Consider the following 17045-nt stretch of genomic DNA (forward strand, 5'->3'; position numbering starts at 1 on the left):
GATGGGGTTCTGTGGCGTTGCAGACTGATGACAAATCGCGAGACAGCCGGGATCTTCGCGCTGCCTAGAAACTGCAGGTCGTCATTGTCGGACAGAACGAAGTCGAGGATATTTCCAAGCGTCCGTTGCGTGTGCTCACGACCATGATCCAGGCTGCGCCTGCCTAAAGACTGCAGCCTCTGCAGGTCGTCTTTGTCGGAGAGACCAAAGTCGAGGATATTTCTAACCGTCCTATGCACCAGCACAAGGCCATGGGTCAGTTGACTGAACCGGTCGAGCCGGTCTTTTCCTCGAGGTGTCATGTACTTCAAATCGTGCAAATTATTCACGTCCAAACTTTTGAGTCTGAAATTTGACCAGGCATGTAGGGTATCGCTTGGAGAACTTGCGCTCGACTCAAGCGATAGACTGCCACATCCCTACCATTCCGAGAGGGTCTTGAGGAGGTTCAGCAAATTGCTGCTAAATGCCTGATTGTTCACATGAATCGTCGTCTCATCTTCTACGACGCCGAAGTCCTCAGGCAGGTCCCTTTTCAACTCCACATGGAGATGGATTCTTTTGACGAGTCCACGTCGATGGCTGCGCATAATGTTGCAGAAGTAGGCTAATTCCTCTTCTTGAAGAAGATTGAACGAGTTGTAAAGGCAGCCTTCAAGAAAAACACCTGCCATTCTTTGCGGACCCTGGAAAGCTGGGGGAACCTTCTTCTCTTCGCATCGGTTACGGCAACCTCGTCTAGAACCGCTAGACGGATTTCTGTTGGCAGTTCACTCCATCCTGTGAATGTCGTGGTACTGGTTCTGTGCGTCTGGCACTCTGTAATCTCATTCGTATGCCCTGTCTCCTTAGAGACGCCGGCCACCTTTTCAGGAGTGGATTCAAGAACTTTTTCTGTAGTTTCCCATGAGTCGCTGCGGATGTTCATTTTGGGGGTTTTCACAGATGATGCGCTGTATAGTGTGGATGTGTTTCGTGTACCAAGCAGAAAGATTTTGCAGCTGATACTGGGTGTCAGGTTTTTGGCTACCCTTAAATATATAGGTCATGTTTTCCAAAACGTCTCACAAGGTCAATCGTTTTAACATTTACAAAGATGTGGGGCAAGCTGTATGGAATAAGAACTCTTTGATCTCGGGACAGTCAGGTTACCACCAGTCACTTGTGAACTTATCAACATGAGTCACTCTGCGGCATTCCTCGAGAGTGGTGCGAAGGACACGGAAGCGTCATCATGTACAGACTCACGGGCATGGCGTTACTGGATGAAGCCTTGCTGTAATAAGATAGCCCTGTTACATTTGTTTAGAAGCATGGTCCGGCTGATTGCATTTCTTTCCTTTGAGTAACTCATTGCATGTCTATTCTATTGGATAATGATAGCTGTTGAAGATCTTGGATACAAATGGTAGGAATTGAAGTAGACTACACCCTTACACAGGTTTGAGAGGAGACTTTTCTTCGCGCGTCCACTCTACAAGTGAATTTCCACACATGACGTGGTTTGTTCACAGTCACAGTCACAATCATCCTCGCTGACCTCGAAGTCTGAGCCCCTGTTGGAGCTGAGGTCATCAAATTCTGACATGCATTCCTCATCCGTTAGGTAAGAGTCGTTACCTATGTCCTCGGGCTCCTCTTCTATCGTGCTGGAGGTTGGTATGAGTTCATAATCAGATAGAGACTCGTCCTGTTGAGGCTCCTCTTTAGGTTCCTGTTCAGGCTCCTGTCGAGGCCCCTGTTGAATTTCATGCTGAGATTCCTTTTGACATTCCTGTTGATGTTCCTGCTCAGGTTCCTGATCAGGCTCCGGTTCAGGATCCTGTCGGGGATACTCAGGAAGAATACAAGTGACCCCAATTTCTTCAAACCGCTTTTTAGCAGCGTCAAACATGGGCTGCGCCTCAGATTTGTACGTCCCCGGCGACGGAATGTACTCGATAGAACTGACATCTACCACCCGAACGCTGGTGTAGTTTAGTTCACAGCTCTCTACCAACCTCCGAAGAATGCGTTTCCAATCACCCAAATTTTGTTGCGGCTCGTCCGCTTCTCCATCCCATATCCCTTCTGCGGGATACACGTATTCCATAGTTTCAAGAGTAGAAAAAAGGTTGGAGAGCTCCGGGCGAGCAATCTCCCCTGCGATTAGACTGTTGTACGCATTTGACTTGAGGTGTTTTAGGTTCTTCAAGCGCCCAAGGGCATTCTGGCAGATGATGTCGCGGCCAGTGCCTGTCCACACTAGCGTATGGAGGGTTTCTGCGAAAGGCTGGAAGGCGTCTTCAGGGATGTGCCCCCAGACATTCTTGCTGTTCATGATGAAGAGGCTATGCAGAGAGGGGAATTTCTGGAAGACTCTCTTGATTGAATTACCATTATTGGCGGAGTGTCCCAGCACCGAGCATTCGTTGAAATGGACCTCCTTAACCTGCCGTAGGTAAGGAAGCTCGCATTCCATGTATTGAAAGCCTCTGAGAAACAGGTGGGTTAGCGCTGGTAGCTTTGGCAGCAGTTGATACCACTCCCAACGCTGGCTTGGGTCGTGACAGATGTCAATTTCGAGACGGCGTAAGTTGCTCAAGCCCCGGAGCTCATCATAGAGCATATTTCTGATGCCCCATTTCCATTCAAAGGTGTCATGAATTTGCTTTCCTTCCGGACGGCGGTTGTACCTTACAGAAAGCCTTTTGACCAGGGGCTGCAAGGCCTCTCCACTCCGGGCAAGGGTGTCCAAGGCGTTCCATATTCTTTCGTATGGAGCGTCTAGAAGAACCACGCTGCGGTAGATTTCCCTATCACAGATCTCTGATATTCTGGAGCTCGTCCTCGCAAAGTTGAGCAGGTCGTTGTCAACATTGTAGGAGAGCCATTTTGGGACAACATGGGCCGCGCAGAATGTCTCCAAAGGGTTGGAAAAGCCGACATATCGAGCAACTGACCAGTATGTCTCTGTTTCATCGCCGCCCTTTTGTAGCGCGTACCGAGCTTTGATGTCGGAGGTTGGGTCGGGAAAGGTGATCCATTTTGGAATGAGGTAGCTAACGATCAACGCCAGTATCTCAGTTGGGAGCGTGGCCAAGGTCGATTTAAATCTCTTTGAGAGGGCTGTTGTAAACGTAAAATCATTTGATAAGGGGATTGTTTTTGGGTTGAATTCCAATCCTGGAGGATATCGCAGGTTTGCCGGGCTTTCGGCGCAGTTGGGGCAACACATGGCTTCCGCGTTTCGTCTTAGTTGGTCTTTGAAATGGACGGAGAAGATTATCTAGGACTTTCGGAGATGTGTAAGGAGAAGTCATCACAGCATGTCTGCTAAGTTTGCTTCTATCTATATACGTGGGTCCATACCATTACCGAACACCTGTATGCTGGTATGTGGCCTCAGACTCGGTGTGCAAGGGTGTTTTAGGTGAGCAATCCATGAAAATTCAGCATCTCAACACTCGGTTCTGTAGGTAGGGAAATATTTCCGTTCCAGAACGTCTGGATGATTCAAATAGAGAGGGTCTGCAAGTAGACCGAGGTTGTATTACACGCATGTTGTATGATAAGCTTGTGCATTTGATCACGTAGCAGGCCAGAGGCGAACTTGTTTCTCTATTACAAGGCGAGGCTTTGTTTCCAGAAGCGTCCTGCTGCTGTTGAATACAAAAGGTTTGGAATGCTAGCAATGTAATGATCATTACCCGGACGGTTGGTTGACCCGTGACTGTTGAAAAGTTTACAAGAGTCAGGATGTGCATAGGAATATGACGAATACGAAAGAGAATTTCAAGTGATCCGCCATTTGCGGTTCAAGTTTCCTAAGACCATTAAAAGGACCTTGGCAACTTACGTTAAGAGGAGTTCAAGCTAGGACTGAGTGTGGCGGTTCCAGCTCAGCAAGTGAGTGTGGCGGTTCAGGAACCACTCCAGGTTGCAAATGCCAACAACAACAAACATCAAGCCTTATCTGAAAGGCATCCAACGTGTCGGTATTTAGTAGCCATCTTCGACCCCCCAACACAACCTCAACGACACCAGCCGAGTGACAAGCAGAGTACGTGCGTTGCCACGCCGGTCGGCCACGTGCCGCGCGGCTGACGCCGTTGTCTTCCGCTGATCCATCCGACCAAGGCGCGGGTTCGACTCTGTGATGTTCAGAGTTTTTTTGCTAATAGGAAAGTATAGAATTTCTATACTACTTTCCTCAACCAGTAGAGGGTATAAACCAGAGTGCCCGTATGATGTTTTCCGCATTATGGTCCCGCGGTCATATCTCGGAACCTCAAATCGGAGAGGGCGGGCTCCGGAGGACGCACCAGCATGTACGCCATACGGGGCACGTCTACCAATTCAGGGGTTCTCGGGAGCGAACCTTGCGGAGAAGGTTAATTGCAAGCAAGGCAATGTCCCTCAATGAACGGAACATTGTGTGGGGGGTCCGCCGTAACGACCAGCCAAACTAAGAAGACATCTCGTACATTATCAGACAAAGGACTGCATCAAAGGTCTACTCCTCACCTCATATTATTCCCCCTCCAATTTCTACTCTATCATGACAGCAGACGGGGGTTTGTTTGTTGATTTCCAGGGGGGAGTGGAAAGATAAAAGCTGTTATAATAATAAAACAAGAAAAAAAAGGAAATACTTCCTCGTCAATAATGCCCGTCGCATCCAATGTGAAATGCTATTGAACCCCTCGCCCCGAGAACGCCAATGGAAAAGGAACAGCCCCCCCAACCCAGAGCGGCAACATTTCATTTCACAGTTCTAGTAGTCTCTCATCCTCATCCGTCATCCCCATCGCGAGTTCAGATCAACCCCTTCCGACGCCGTACTTGTCCAGCCTCTTACACGACGGCATCTCGTACTCGTCCGCCTTGCGCATCTTGTCCGGGTCCTGGAAGAACCACCCGCTCGCGGCGTCGTACATGCGCCGCTTCGCCATCATCTCGTTCTCGCACTCGTACCGCAGCGTGCGCACCAAGGAAATCTCCGCCGTGCGGTCCAGCTTCTCCAGCTTGCCCTTGGTGTACGACTCCACCTCGGCCGGGTTGACGAAGTAGCTCGCGCCCAGGTTCGGCGTCTTGCGCTGCAGCGTGTACGCGCCCTTGGGGTTGTCGTACACAATGTTGGGCGTCGACGGCGTCGAGCCCCCGCTGAAGAGCGACGAGATGAGCGGGAACACGAAGAGCAGCAGGATCGGCAGCAGGCCCATGAGCGTCGACATGCCGCCGCCCTCCTGCTCCGTGGCTTCGCGCGGTCTCCTCCGCGGCCGCGCGCCGCCGAACTGGTGCACCCGGAACCCTGGCCCGCCGCCAAAGTTGAAGACGAACTGCGGCCCCGTGTCGAAGCCTGCGTTTTGTCAATTAGCCATTGTCTCTGCATCTCGCACACTGAAAATTCTCACCTCCACCAAACGGCCCTCCTCCAAACCCGCCCCCAAAGAACCGCTGAAACATCTCCTCGGGCGTCATCTCCTCCATCCCGCCGCCGCCTCCTCCCCCGCCGCCTCCCCCGCCGCCCCTCTGCCGCTGCGCGAACCCGCTGAACGGGTTCTGCGCCTGCGCCTGCCCGAAGCGCGAGTCCGGGTCGGTGCCGAAGCGGTCGAACTTCTCCCTCTTCTCCTTGTCGCCCAGCACGCTGAAGGCGCGGCTGACCATCTTGAAGGCCTCGTCGGCGTGCTCGTGGCCGTTCTTGTCCGGGTGCGTCAGCAGGCTCTGCTTGCGGTACGCCTTCTTGATCTCGCCGTCCGAGCACGTCGTCTTGACGTCCTCGAGCCCGAGGATGTCGTAGAAGGCCGTCGGCGAGCACTTGCGGATCCGCAGCACCGCCGCCTTCTGCTCCACCGTGTAGCTGCGGCCCTGGTTGCCCTGGTTGTGCTCGCGGTTGCGGGCGGCGTTGCCGCCCGTGTCGGCCCCCGAGGCTGTTGCGCTCGGCATCGTGGCCGTGTGCGGTGGGTGTTGTTGTTTTGTTTTTGCGGGTGGTGGTGCTGTTGCTGGGTCGATGCTTCACCGATTATTCAGGTCCGGATTCGAGTGCACGAAAACAACAGCGTCGTCGAGGTAGTTCCGTGCGATCGTCGCGAGGGTTGTATGTGACGTCGTCGAGGGGTGCTGCGCGCGCAGTGTCGTCGGCTGATGCGATGATGATTGGTGGTTTTTGCGGCCTATCTGGCAAGATGGGCGTGGATTTTGGCCTTGGACAAGGCTGCGTGGGAGCTCCGGAACGGTTCCCCGCATCAGCTACGGCCAGGTTTACGCAGAAGAAAATGCACGCAAAAGCCCGCGTGATCGATGCTTCGTGTTGTGAATTAGGAGCGGCTTCCTAGGGATGGGTATCTAGGATTTCGTCGAGGAGGATTGTGTCGACCGTTGTCTCGCGGGAGCAAAAAAGACGTGGACCGTCCTACCGGAGAAAGGAACAAGACACTCTGCAACAACAGGCCCCCAGTCGCAGTCCAGGCCACTCGCAACGTCGAAGTTGAAAGAAACCACGGCCCAGCTGATTGGGTGCGGCTCAAGCTTAGTCAACTGTGCGCAGGGACCATCTCTTATCGATAACCCACGTCACTTTTTTGGGTGTGGGGAGCAATTGGTAGCTCTAAGGTATGAATTGGTTGGGGGTCTAGCATCACCACCACCACCATCATCATCGACACTCACTCTTCACCTCCAAGTGCCTCGTCGGGACGGAGACCAACCCTCCGCAGAAACCACCACAATGGCCTCCGACAGCAGCACCACCCCAGCAGCCGAGCAGGCCAAAAACACGCTCCTGCAAAACGTCCACGAGTACGGCAGTACGCAGCCACCCCTCCTCCCGCACCACTTTTACTCGCTCAACTAACACCAAACACCACAGCAAACCCCCTCCCGCCCGCAATCCACGCCATCCTCATCGCCGCGCTGCACGGCCGCCCCCTCAAGCTGCTCCCCTTCTCCTTCGCGCCCGCCCTGCTCTTCAGCAGCTACGTCAACCTCGCCGGCTTCCCCACCGACAGCGCCGGCTTCACCTGCGCCCTCTCCGGCCTCTACGCGCTCCTCGCCCTGCGCCGCCGCCAGCCGCTGCGCGCAAAGTTCACGGCCCGCGGCGCCGTGCGCGGCGTCGCCATCGGCATGGGCTTCGCAAACTCGGCCGCCGCCGCGTGGGTCTACGCCAGCGGGGACCGGAAGAAGGACGAGGCCGAGAGGAAGGCGAGGAACCGCTGGGGGGGAGACTCATGAGGGGAAGCTATTGTTGATGAAGGCTAGAAAGAGTGCATGGACGAGTAAGAGTTGGGCGCGGCCTTGTCGACGATGCTTGGCCTGCTTGGGATTCCGTTTCTCCTCGGATTTGTGCCTGGTCTTGGCCGCGCCTCGAGCTGACACGACCCAAGATGCCAAGCCCAGTTTGAGCGGGTTTAGCGGCAGTAGGGAGTTGATGTACGACTACAGACGATGTCTATCAGACATTGGGAGACGTCGAGTCATGGGGCGAAACGTCGACATGCGAAACGGCGTCTGGGGGACGGAGGGATCGACGTGGGAAATGCTCCGACAAGCTCCAAACCATGGGGCCTGGAGACCGGAAATAACATAAAGAGCCCCCTTTGCAAGAGGGCATTTGTACCAGCATAATCTGTAAAACACCAATGTAATAACACACGCCAATCATCACATGAGAGCCAAACATATCTGCGGAGAAGAGTCTTTTGCTCTTGCTAATCGGTTGCCCACCACCCTACTGTAGCTGTTGTACAACGCAGGAGAAAGGAAAAATCTGTCCTTGACTGAATGCCAGTTCTGGTGAAGCCTCCCCGTTCTTCCACGAGTGTCAAAAGTGTAACGCCAAAAGGAGACATCTCAGCTCTTGATGAGTCCCCGTATTCTGTCTATCCGCACAAAGGAAATGAAAATGCAGCCGCCATTCCCAGGCCCGGGCAGCCTATAGCTGTGCCTCGAGGCAGATATGAACGTCCCAAACTTTTTTGTCTTTTTCGGTTTCCCTGATGTCTTTTCTGGTCCCAATTTTCCCCGGTTACGTCGACCGATTTTCCTGTCGATCAAGTCTGTGTCTCGGCAGTGTCTTGGACTGCAGAACTCTCCTTTCTTCCACTCGCCTATTCTTTCTCTCTTGTCTTTGTTGTTGCAAAAGGGGTATTGTTGCCCAGCAATGAGGCCTCGGGTTTCTCCCGGAGATACTGCCCGCGCTCCACCGAATCCAGACTTCGGCAAACATCCGCCCAACGCCAAGAATTATGCAAGGGCCCGAGAGGTGCGACAAGGCGTCTTGTCACCTCACGTCTTTGACACGCCTGGCCGTGTTTGTCATTCTATGTCCAGACAGCAGCCAGACAAAGACAACAAAAAGACTGAAGAGGGTGACCCGCGCGAAATGGCGTATGCGAAACCTCATGTTTGCCTCGTGGACGAACAGATTGGAGAGATCTGATAGGTCAAAGTCTGTGAGGTACTTGATGTCGTTCTCCCTGACCTTGGGCTCGGCGTATGTTCGGTACTCATCCACAATGTTGGTCAGCTCCCAACCGGTCACCTTGCGGACCACGCCAACCACACAACCAGTGCGATGCTGAACCCCTGTTAGTGCCTGTGCCAGGATGGTGGTGAAGTGTGAGAATTACCTTGCCGTGGTTGCAGTGAATGAGAACCGGGTGGTTCTCGCGGTTGAGCACCAATCTCAGAATGGCCTTCATTGTGCGGAGGGGGATGGCCTCCTTCTTTGTGCCCTTCATGTTGATGACATGGTGTCGGATGCCATTGCTGGACATGAAATTTGTGTAAGGCTCATCAACATCGTCCTTCTGAACCAGGGTGCTATTTGAATGTCAGCCGGGTCCAGGTAGTCATCAGGGGGTTTAATGAGATATGACTTACACAATCGACTTCAATCCGAGGTTGCGGATGAAGCCAAAGTCCTCGGGCTTAGGGTAACTGCTCCGGTAAACTCCCGGGACAACCACTCCAAAATTGATGGGTCGGCCGTCGATGGGCAGGACTCGCTCAATGCCCGGAGATATCGGGGCCACTAGGGGCGCTTGGAGCTGGTCCGCGACCTTGAGCAGTCCGTCGTCCCGCCGCACGGCACCCTTCTCGCCGCCACTCGCGGCCTTCAACAGTTCTTCCTCCACTGACAGGATGACTTGCTTCTGTACGTACACGTCCATCGTGGCGTCGAGGGTTGCAACGGATTCGCGCGATGCTTGTCGCGAGGGTCCCTTTGCTTGGTATTTTTCGGCGAGCTCGACGGGGATTACGTCGTCTTGCTTGGAGATGCGTCGCACGGGCCTGTAGGTTGGGTCTTCTTCGGGGTGGCCGCCTGCGTCCTCGAGATACATTCTCGTGCTTCGTTTCGAGACCATTTCACCAGCCATATGTGACTGTAGGGTGACTGATGCGTCGTAGAGGGGTTCGTATTTTGGAGACTTGCTCGCGTGACTTGTTAAGGATCGCGGGAGTAGGTATGGCGGGGCTCGATTTGTCGACTTGATTTCAGGGTCGGAATAGGGTAGAATAGGGTAGGTGGTCGTGTGAGCGGATTGGTAGAGCGGTTGGTTTGGTGGAGGATTGCAGTTGCGAATGTTAAAAGGCGTGTGTAATCGATAGGTCGGCGTTTCCTCTCGGGGGGAAAGACAGACAAGAGGCGTGTTGAAGAGATTCCCCTTTGCGTAGGCTTAAAGGATACAGGCGAAGACCTGACGGGCGGCAAGTTGGAGGTCCATCTTGTCGAGAGCGAAGGGTGCAGTTGGGTGTGGTCTTTTGGTGTCGCAAGGCACGCGGGCGAGAGTGGTGTTGCTCTTGTCTTTTTCGCAGGGCCCCTCGGTGACGGACTGGGTTGACGAGCGGGGATGTATTGTTATTTCTGCTCTCTCTCGGTACTGGTTCAGGGAGACAGAGAGGTAAGGTAGGTTTGGGGGAAAATGAGAAAAGTGAACCCCGGAGGAAAAGCGCGGGAGGAGCGGGTTAGTAAATGAGCATCGTAATGGAGTGAGGAGCGTGGATGGTGAGGCGGGACGTGGGCGGAGGAGGCACTGGACGCCGCCGTGGAAGTATTTCTTCGCGGCAGACGCAGTGAAGAAGTACAAAGGTACCTGGCGTAGCTAAGGTACCGGGGGGGCTCTGTCTGGCTGCACCCTGTGGCCGTACCTTGTGCTTGGTGCGTGGTGCTTGGCGAAGAGGAAGTGAATTGGGGAGATCAGCCTGGGGGCGTCTCAGGTTCAAGGCCCAGGTATTGGCTGGATTCTGGCACGGTAGGTACGCCGCCGGCCGCGAGGAAAGACGGGCTGCGACCTGGTGGGAGAGGGGAGAGGGGAGCGGAGAGGGCAGGACAGGACAGGACTCAGGAGGAATGCTGAAATCTGTCACTCACACACTGCCCTGGCTGGGGAGGATGGGACGGGGAGGGGTGGGGTGGTGGCATCACAAATTTGGGGAATGCCACAGTGAGGGTGCTGGAGAACCTGGGCAGCCAAGGCAGTCCAGCGGGAGGCACCTGGAGACGTGAGACCTGCTCCGAGAGGAGACTTCCCTGAGACCTCAATGCCTGTGGATGACTGAGGAGAGGGGAGGGGGACGGAAGCGAATAAAGCCCCGGGCGGCCACTGGCGGACTCCCCTGGGGCCTGGCCTGCGGGCTGGACTGGACCGCTGCAGGGCCGACTGCAGGACCGCTGCTGGACAGTGGGCTCAGGTCGTCCCAGGGCTGTCGGGCCCAGCCCCGATGCGGTTACGAGGCGACGCGGGACATGACGACCCCAGGTACTGCTTTGCGGAGAGACACATATAAAGGATACATTGGGGCTGCTGAGGGCCATCATTACCGACGGTCGACCTGAGGACTCAAAGCGACCTGCTGTGGGGGTGACGCCGACGGCCAATGGTCTCGGTACGTACCATTCGCCAGCCGCAGGGTGCGCCCCCTAAACCACAAACAAACAAGGTGCGACTTTTGGAGGCAACACCCACCCAGCGAAATGCGCCTTCCTCACCAACTCACTTTGTGTGCCGATTGTGCTGCTGCGCTCTGGATGAAGAAGTACCTCTCTCTATTCATTGAGGCATATGTAAGCTTCGGTGCCGCCAAGGGAAAGAGGCAGAACAACCTGGAAAGGAGGAGGGAAGCGAGCGTGGAAACGATACCTACTGCGGTACGTATCGCCTTGATTGATGCCCTTGCCAAATGTTTTATTCTTAGCATCCAACTCTGAGGGATCTCCTGCTGTGCATCCGCATCCCAGACTCGACGCAATGCTTTGTGTACAATGCATCCGTACACAGTAATGTGCTCTGCCTTTCGATATTCCAGGTCCCAACTTGCATCACCCTGGGACCGTTTCCATCCGCTGGCCGCGCAACCGCCCAGAATGTCCCGTCAACGTCTGCCACGACCGCAGGGTGGATAATGGATTTCCGGCCCTTGCATTATGGCGCGTCTGTTTTCCCCAGTAACAGGACCCTTCTGAATGGGAAAGGGAGTGCAAAACCAGGCAAAAAAGGTTGACGATCGTTGTGTGACGCAGCCACAGATCGGCAGCTGATTTTCACCGCACCTCTGCCCATTCGCAGCCACTAGAAGTTACCACTCACAACACAGTCAACCACTCAGCCACACGAGGAACGCGGCGGCTACCGATCGTCTCTGCCTGCCTGCCCGCGCTGAAGTACGTTCATGTGGTGTGGTTGCACCTCTTCGGACGGCTTAAAAGTCTGGTGATCCCAAACCCTTTTTGCTTCCATCCCGTCCCTCCGCGGGTGGCGGTTTCTGCTGTCATTGGCAAGCAAGGTAGCAGTGGCATGTACCTACCAACCTTCACTACCTTTTTCGATGCGCGTCCCGGTTAATTAAGCTACTACGCGCACCGCGTATAAACGATCAACGAGAAATGCTTCCCACCACAGTCGTGTGCCAGACAGCCGACTGGTTGCTCTGTAACAGCGCCGTCGACCGCACTACTGTGTGTTGTTAAACGACTGGACCAGCAAAGTCTACAGGGATTCTCCAAAAAAGCCGATCGCCCGTCCGCGTGAGCATTTGCTTCCCCTGGATTCTGGAGAAAGAGGGACTTGCTCAATGTTCAAGTTCATGCCTGAGCTTGCTTGACAGCTGGAGCTCCTGCGAGAGAAAAGGGTTGTGTTCAGAACCAGGCGCCGCCGTCGTCCGACCAGTGCGCCAGTGACACCCAGCCACATCGACAGCCTCGTTTCGATCCCCAGAGACACTGGCGTGGCCGTACTTGTGTCTCTGATCGCCGCCAGACGTCAAGCCTCAAAACGACCGTGGCGTCATCTACCCGCACAGGGAAAGGGAACGGAAGGGAACGGAAGAGTCATCTCGACTCTGTGCGAAACCGCCCGGTACATTCCTCGTCCAGTCTTGCGCTCGCATCTGGCCTGGCCGTCGTCACCACAGCCGGGACAAGACGCACCTCTTGGACATCGTGCGACACATGGGCTTCTTTCTATCTCATTCCAGAAAAAGCCCTGCAGGCCTCTGGGTATCATAACTGTCCAGATGCCATTGACACCGTCTTACGTCACATGCCCATGAACCCCGACATTCCCATCTGTGTTCTTGCGTCCGCGGCGTCAGGAAATGCGGACAATCAAACCCAACCTCCTGGTACCGGATAAGCGAGAACAGGAGACAGGAGGGAGGGAGATGGAGGGATTACCTCATCACCACCCCACGCGAGCCGCCTCCGTCACAACACCACTGACGCCGTCACCCTCTCAGTCTCGCGTTTTCACTGCCCAGCTAGCCCGAATCAAGGAACCATCCCTTCAGCTCTGTCATCACCAGTCACACAAGAAAATCCAGGCACTGAAAGTCCCATCCCAACTGGCAACGAATACCTACTTGAACAGTACCAACAGCGAGCATTCGTACGTAGCCTGCCCGGAACCCGGCACCACTCCAAATGGACCCTGCAAACGGGTTCAACGGGGACCAAATCCGAACCATGCAAAAAAATACAGAGAACCGTGTCAGTGACCTCAGTGTCCAAACTCCGAACCTTCAAGGGGTCCCGTCCCTCCCCTCGGAGAACTAGGCTGATCTCACTCACCGAAGCCCCTCCGGCGAGATTGCCTTTTCGGCACCGAGGGGAGCAAAGCAAAGCCAACGGAGAAAAAAATTGCAACTGAAGTCTATCACTGGACAACGATCAGGGTTCCATGCAATAAACCGCGACACTGCGTAAACGCTATGCGAATCCGGCAGGCAGTCATGCTTTACTGTCGTGTGCCCGGTTCCACAGCTGCTGCTGCTGCTGCACACGACTGCAGAAAAAAAAAAAATTGCCAATGTTTATTTTTTTTTTACAGGATTGTCGTTTTGGTGAACCTCGTCCACCACTCTCGCCGCAATCTCGGCGCTGAAGTCCCAAAAGACCCAATCCAGCATCCATCAAAACCAAAAGCCCACAGCTGCCAAAACCTAGGTGCTGTATTCCTCCACAGAACACCGGACACGCCTCTAGCCCCGGCGCCGCCTGACGCGCTACTGCCAAAACCATGCGATGAACGACCACAAAACCCACGACGGCGTCCGCTAGCAAAAACACAAACCAACGCTGCCAAAAACTTGTTTGCTTACCTACCTTACTAAAGGCCGCCCCGGCGTCCTCGGAAGGTGCTCCAGGTCTTCCCAGCTGCGTGAGATGTGCCCACCGATCCCCGCCCGCGGCGCTGCTTAACAATTAAGTCCGGCGCGGCGGGATTCGGTCTTGACTCGATTGTAATCGGTATCTCCATAGTAGCTGTCTGGCTGTGTAATCCAACGGCGTCCGGCTCGACCGAACAAGCTGATGTCCCCCCTTCTCCACTAAACTCGGGTCAGACAAAGAAAACCTCAATCACCGGGGAAGCGGTAGATGCAGAGACTAGCACGACTAGGTAGAGAGGACGCGTGGGAAGATGCCGGTAGCGTGCATGATCTCGATTTCTATCCAAACCCAGTTGGCGTACCAGCTTCTGTGTCACTGTTCGACACCCCTCCGAATGTATTCGTGCTCTATCCATGCAAAAACAGTATAAGCGAAGAAGAGAAAAGTCAACAGAGGAAAATGCAGCCGTGAGCGTACATGTTGGTCGCTGGGACAATGCCTGCCACGCGGATGGATGTATATCCCTCCCTTCTACCCAGACTCTCTTACAAACGCCAAAAACCAATGCTTATGTTATGCTTCATGTTACCCATCTAAATGCTCCGTCCCACGGCCTCCGAAACTGATAATCACAGTAAGCGGCTCTCAGCATGCCGCGTTCCACAACTCGTGAACCAGCATCCCGCCAATCACCGCGGCGCCGGGGAGGCTCGAAGTCGGCCCTGACATGCGGCTGTCCCAAATCTGCAGCGCAAAGTGACACGCCACAGCCAGCTCGCCGATGCCCAGCGACGTGTTGATGATGGAGGCCCAGCTGGGCGTTGGCTCGCTGCGAATCCCTCTGATCGCGTCTCCGGTCAGGTGAATGGCGGTAGCCATCGTCAGCAGCATCGCGCCGAGCATCACGTCCCGGCTGTACGGGTATGACGCAGACGTCGCGTGGAGCCACGCGGCGAGAAGGATCGCCAAGGTGAAAACGTCCAGTAGGCGGCTGTTCCGCAGCCTGGCACTCCTCGCCAGCGGCCCCGCGTTCGCTGCCTGGGCGTTGCGATTTCTTGACTGAACGTTGCCGTGAACGTCTTGGTCGTCGTCGTCTTGGCTGAGGCTGAAGCTTGTATTGAGAAGATCGGCGAGTGAGCTGCGCGGATCGGTGGGATTGGACGCCGAGGGCGCGAAGAACGTGGGTTGCGCAAAAGCCACGTCCTGTAGACCCTCCTTCTGGGCACCTGACGATGTCTTGGCCGCTTGCATGCTGCTCGTCGCGAAGATGGACTTCCTCTCGGCCGGTTTCGTCAAGAGCGGTTTTGGCCCGTTACGAAGGCGCTGTGCGGGGGCGATCGGCGCAGGAGGCACCTTGTACCAAAACGGGCTCGAATTTGGACCTTGCTCAGGCTGCCCGAATACCTGGTTCGGCGCCTTTGGAGGTCCAAAGTCGTTGAAAGCTCGGTGTTTGGATTGTGTAGGGGACCAGTCCATTTCCTCCGAGTATTGCACATGAGACTGCGGCACCTGCAGTTCAGGGGTGCCAAATCCAAAGCTGCGGCTGCTCACCCTGTGCTGCAGCTCCCGCTGGAAGAGCGCTGGGGAGCTGGAGCCGACGCTTGTTGGACTCGGAGGGATGCCTGCTCCTGAGCTTGACTCTGCCAGAATATCGTCAAGTAGGTTCGACATGGTTTTGGTGCCCTCCTCCTTGCGTTGCGTTCGCGGTCTGGGTGGGGATGACGCAGGCGTTCCTGTTGCTGGTGTTCCTGTTGCTGAGGAGGTCGTCTGGAATAGAGGAGTCGTATCGATACGGACTGATCGTTGTGCGAGGACATAGATCTGCTTCCACGTTAGTGCCTTTCCTTCGACGCAGTAAGTCCTCTTCTACTGACCGCCATCATCAACAACGCCATCAGCCCGTGAAGGCTCATCTGTGCGCTCTCCTCTGCCGAACGACCACCCTTCATCTCTGTCATCTTCATTGCCATAAATCGCGTGAAGAGAATCAAGCCCTGGAATGTGTACCACTGGCCCAACCCCAGGATATGGCGAGAAAAGCCACGGAAGACCTGCGCGAACTTGGGATTCCACCACACGCTCAGCCCATTTGCCCAGAGACTCCAGTAAATCAGTCTCTCGGGTTTGGGTAGGACCAGTGTCAGTGCCAGAGATAGCCTCTGAATCCATGTTGATTCTGCGTCAGGATCTCGCAGAGGTCCTTCGTCTTGGCTCGCGAAGACAGCCGCAAGGGACGCGAGATGCCATATGTACTGACACACAATCCCGCCCAGCCAAAGCCACCTCCCAGCCTTTGCTGATACGTCTAATGGCGTAGTCTTCACCACCGTACGATTTTGTCGACTCCTGTCCATCATCCGTCGCAAGTGATCCGTCCGCGCCGTGTAGCCGGCCTGGTCCAGCCTGGCGTGAACTTTCGGTTCGCATTCGGCACATATTTGAGGGTATCGCTGCTCGAGGCCCCTCCGGAATTTGTACATGTTCCTCTCAAGCTCCGCATATTCGGGGTGATCTGGGTCGTCGGGAAGGTACTGCGCTAGGGAGCTTGTGAACAGGTGCTGGTTCTTCAGACACGTCGCGCAGAAGATGCTTTGCGAAGGGCTGGAGAAGTCGGGCGACTGTGACCGCGGGATCGCATAGGTTGTCGGGGCCGGTGTAGACGTCGTCTTCGCGACGGGAGGATCGGTGATTTCGCCATGCTAACAACAGTCTCGTCAGAGGAAACCACACCTCACGATGCGCCAGGTCGACTCACCTCGTCCAGGTAGTTGGTCGCATCGCAATGCAGACAGAGGAACTCGCGGATGAAGCCGTCGTAGCGCGTCGAGGAGCGCTTTCCGCAGTAGAAGCAGGTCAGCAGTTTGCGCCCTCGTAATTGTGCCATTGCTCTTTGAGGTGGGAGGCTCCTCGGCCTGAACAATGCATTTATGCAGGCTGGCGGGACGAGGTGTTTGGCCGACAATTGTTGTTCGCTGGGAACTTTCCACGTTCTGCCGGGCGGTCTGGCGGGCGTTGCAAAGGAATGCAGGGGAAAGGGCAGGGATCCCAGGGAACCAGCAGGAACATGAGGTCATTCCTCTCTGTGTGTCGGGAACCTCGTGGTGGCCTGTACTAACAGCTTGCGCTAGATGGCAGGTGCCATTGTCCATAATTGGCATTCTGCAGGGACTTTCAAGGCTTCCCCACACTCTTCCAGCAACAGTCCTAGTGGCTCGAGACCCTGCACTAACAGCTGATAGAGGCACGTCGACACTGGGCGTTTTTCACCTGAATTCACCTCACCTTTTGGACTTCAGTAGAAGATCCAGAGTCGAGAGGAGAAGACACCTCCAACAGCCATCATTAATCCCTTCTTCTCAAGTCTTTCTTGAAGCCTACTTTAATGCCATGAGAGTTCTGTAATACGGTAAAACCAACGATTAGGGGGTTGAGGTATACTTCAAACTAGAAAAGCTCT

At 54.9% G+C, this 17045-nt stretch overlaps 5 protein-coding genes across 5 annotated transcripts; 1 reads left to right on the forward strand and 4 right to left on the reverse strand.

Annotated features, from left to right (window-relative positions):
- Positions 1-1474: 1474 nt before the first annotated feature.
- GCG54_00003707 (uncharacterized protein) lies at positions 1475-3217 on the reverse strand (the record flags this gene model as incomplete). The annotated part of the gene is made up of 1 exon (XM_045403777.1): positions 1475-3217. One exon carries the CDS (start codon positions 3215-3217, stop codon positions 1475-1477), a length of 1743 nt encoding a protein of 580 aa, XP_045259340.1.
- A 1585-nt stretch (positions 3218-4802) lies between these two features.
- Positions 4803-5928, reverse strand: GCG54_00003708 (putative J domain-containing protein C17A3.05c; the record flags this gene model as incomplete). Its single annotated transcript, XM_045403778.1, has 2 exons — positions 4803-5341; positions 5397-5928. 2 exons carry the CDS (start codon positions 5926-5928, stop codon positions 4803-4805), a joined length of 1071 nt encoding a protein of 356 aa, XP_045259341.1.
- A 781-nt stretch (positions 5929-6709) lies between these two features.
- On the forward strand, positions 6710-7212 carry GCG54_00003709 (uncharacterized protein; the record flags this gene model as incomplete). Its single annotated transcript, XM_045403779.1, has 2 exons — positions 6710-6788; positions 6851-7212. The coding sequence occupies 2 exons, from the start codon at positions 6710-6712 to the stop codon at positions 7210-7212; spliced, it is 441 nt and encodes a 146-aa protein (XP_045259342.1).
- A 1048-nt stretch (positions 7213-8260) lies between these two features.
- On the reverse strand, positions 8261-9359 carry GCG54_00003710 (putative tyrosine-protein phosphatase; the record flags this gene model as incomplete). Its single annotated transcript, XM_045403780.1, has 3 exons — positions 8261-8557; positions 8610-8802; positions 8863-9359. The coding sequence occupies 3 exons, from the start codon at positions 9357-9359 to the stop codon at positions 8261-8263; spliced, it is 987 nt and encodes a 328-aa protein (XP_045259343.1).
- A 4874-nt stretch (positions 9360-14233) lies between these two features.
- GCG54_00003711 (Integral inner nuclear membrane protein ima1) lies at positions 14234-16472 on the reverse strand (the record flags this gene model as incomplete). Its single annotated transcript, XM_045403781.1, has 3 exons — positions 14234-15409; positions 15463-16287; positions 16344-16472. 3 exons carry the CDS (start codon positions 16470-16472, stop codon positions 14234-14236), a joined length of 2130 nt encoding a protein of 709 aa, XP_045259344.1.
- Positions 16473-17045: the final 573 nt, after the last annotated feature.

The sequence above is a fragment of the Colletotrichum gloeosporioides genome, assembly GCF_011800055.1.
Source record: "Colletotrichum gloeosporioides strain Lc1 chromosome Unknown consensus_78, whole genome shotgun sequence".
In the NCBI taxonomy this organism is placed as follows: Eukaryota; Fungi; Ascomycota; class Sordariomycetes; order Glomerellales; family Glomerellaceae; genus Colletotrichum; species Colletotrichum gloeosporioides.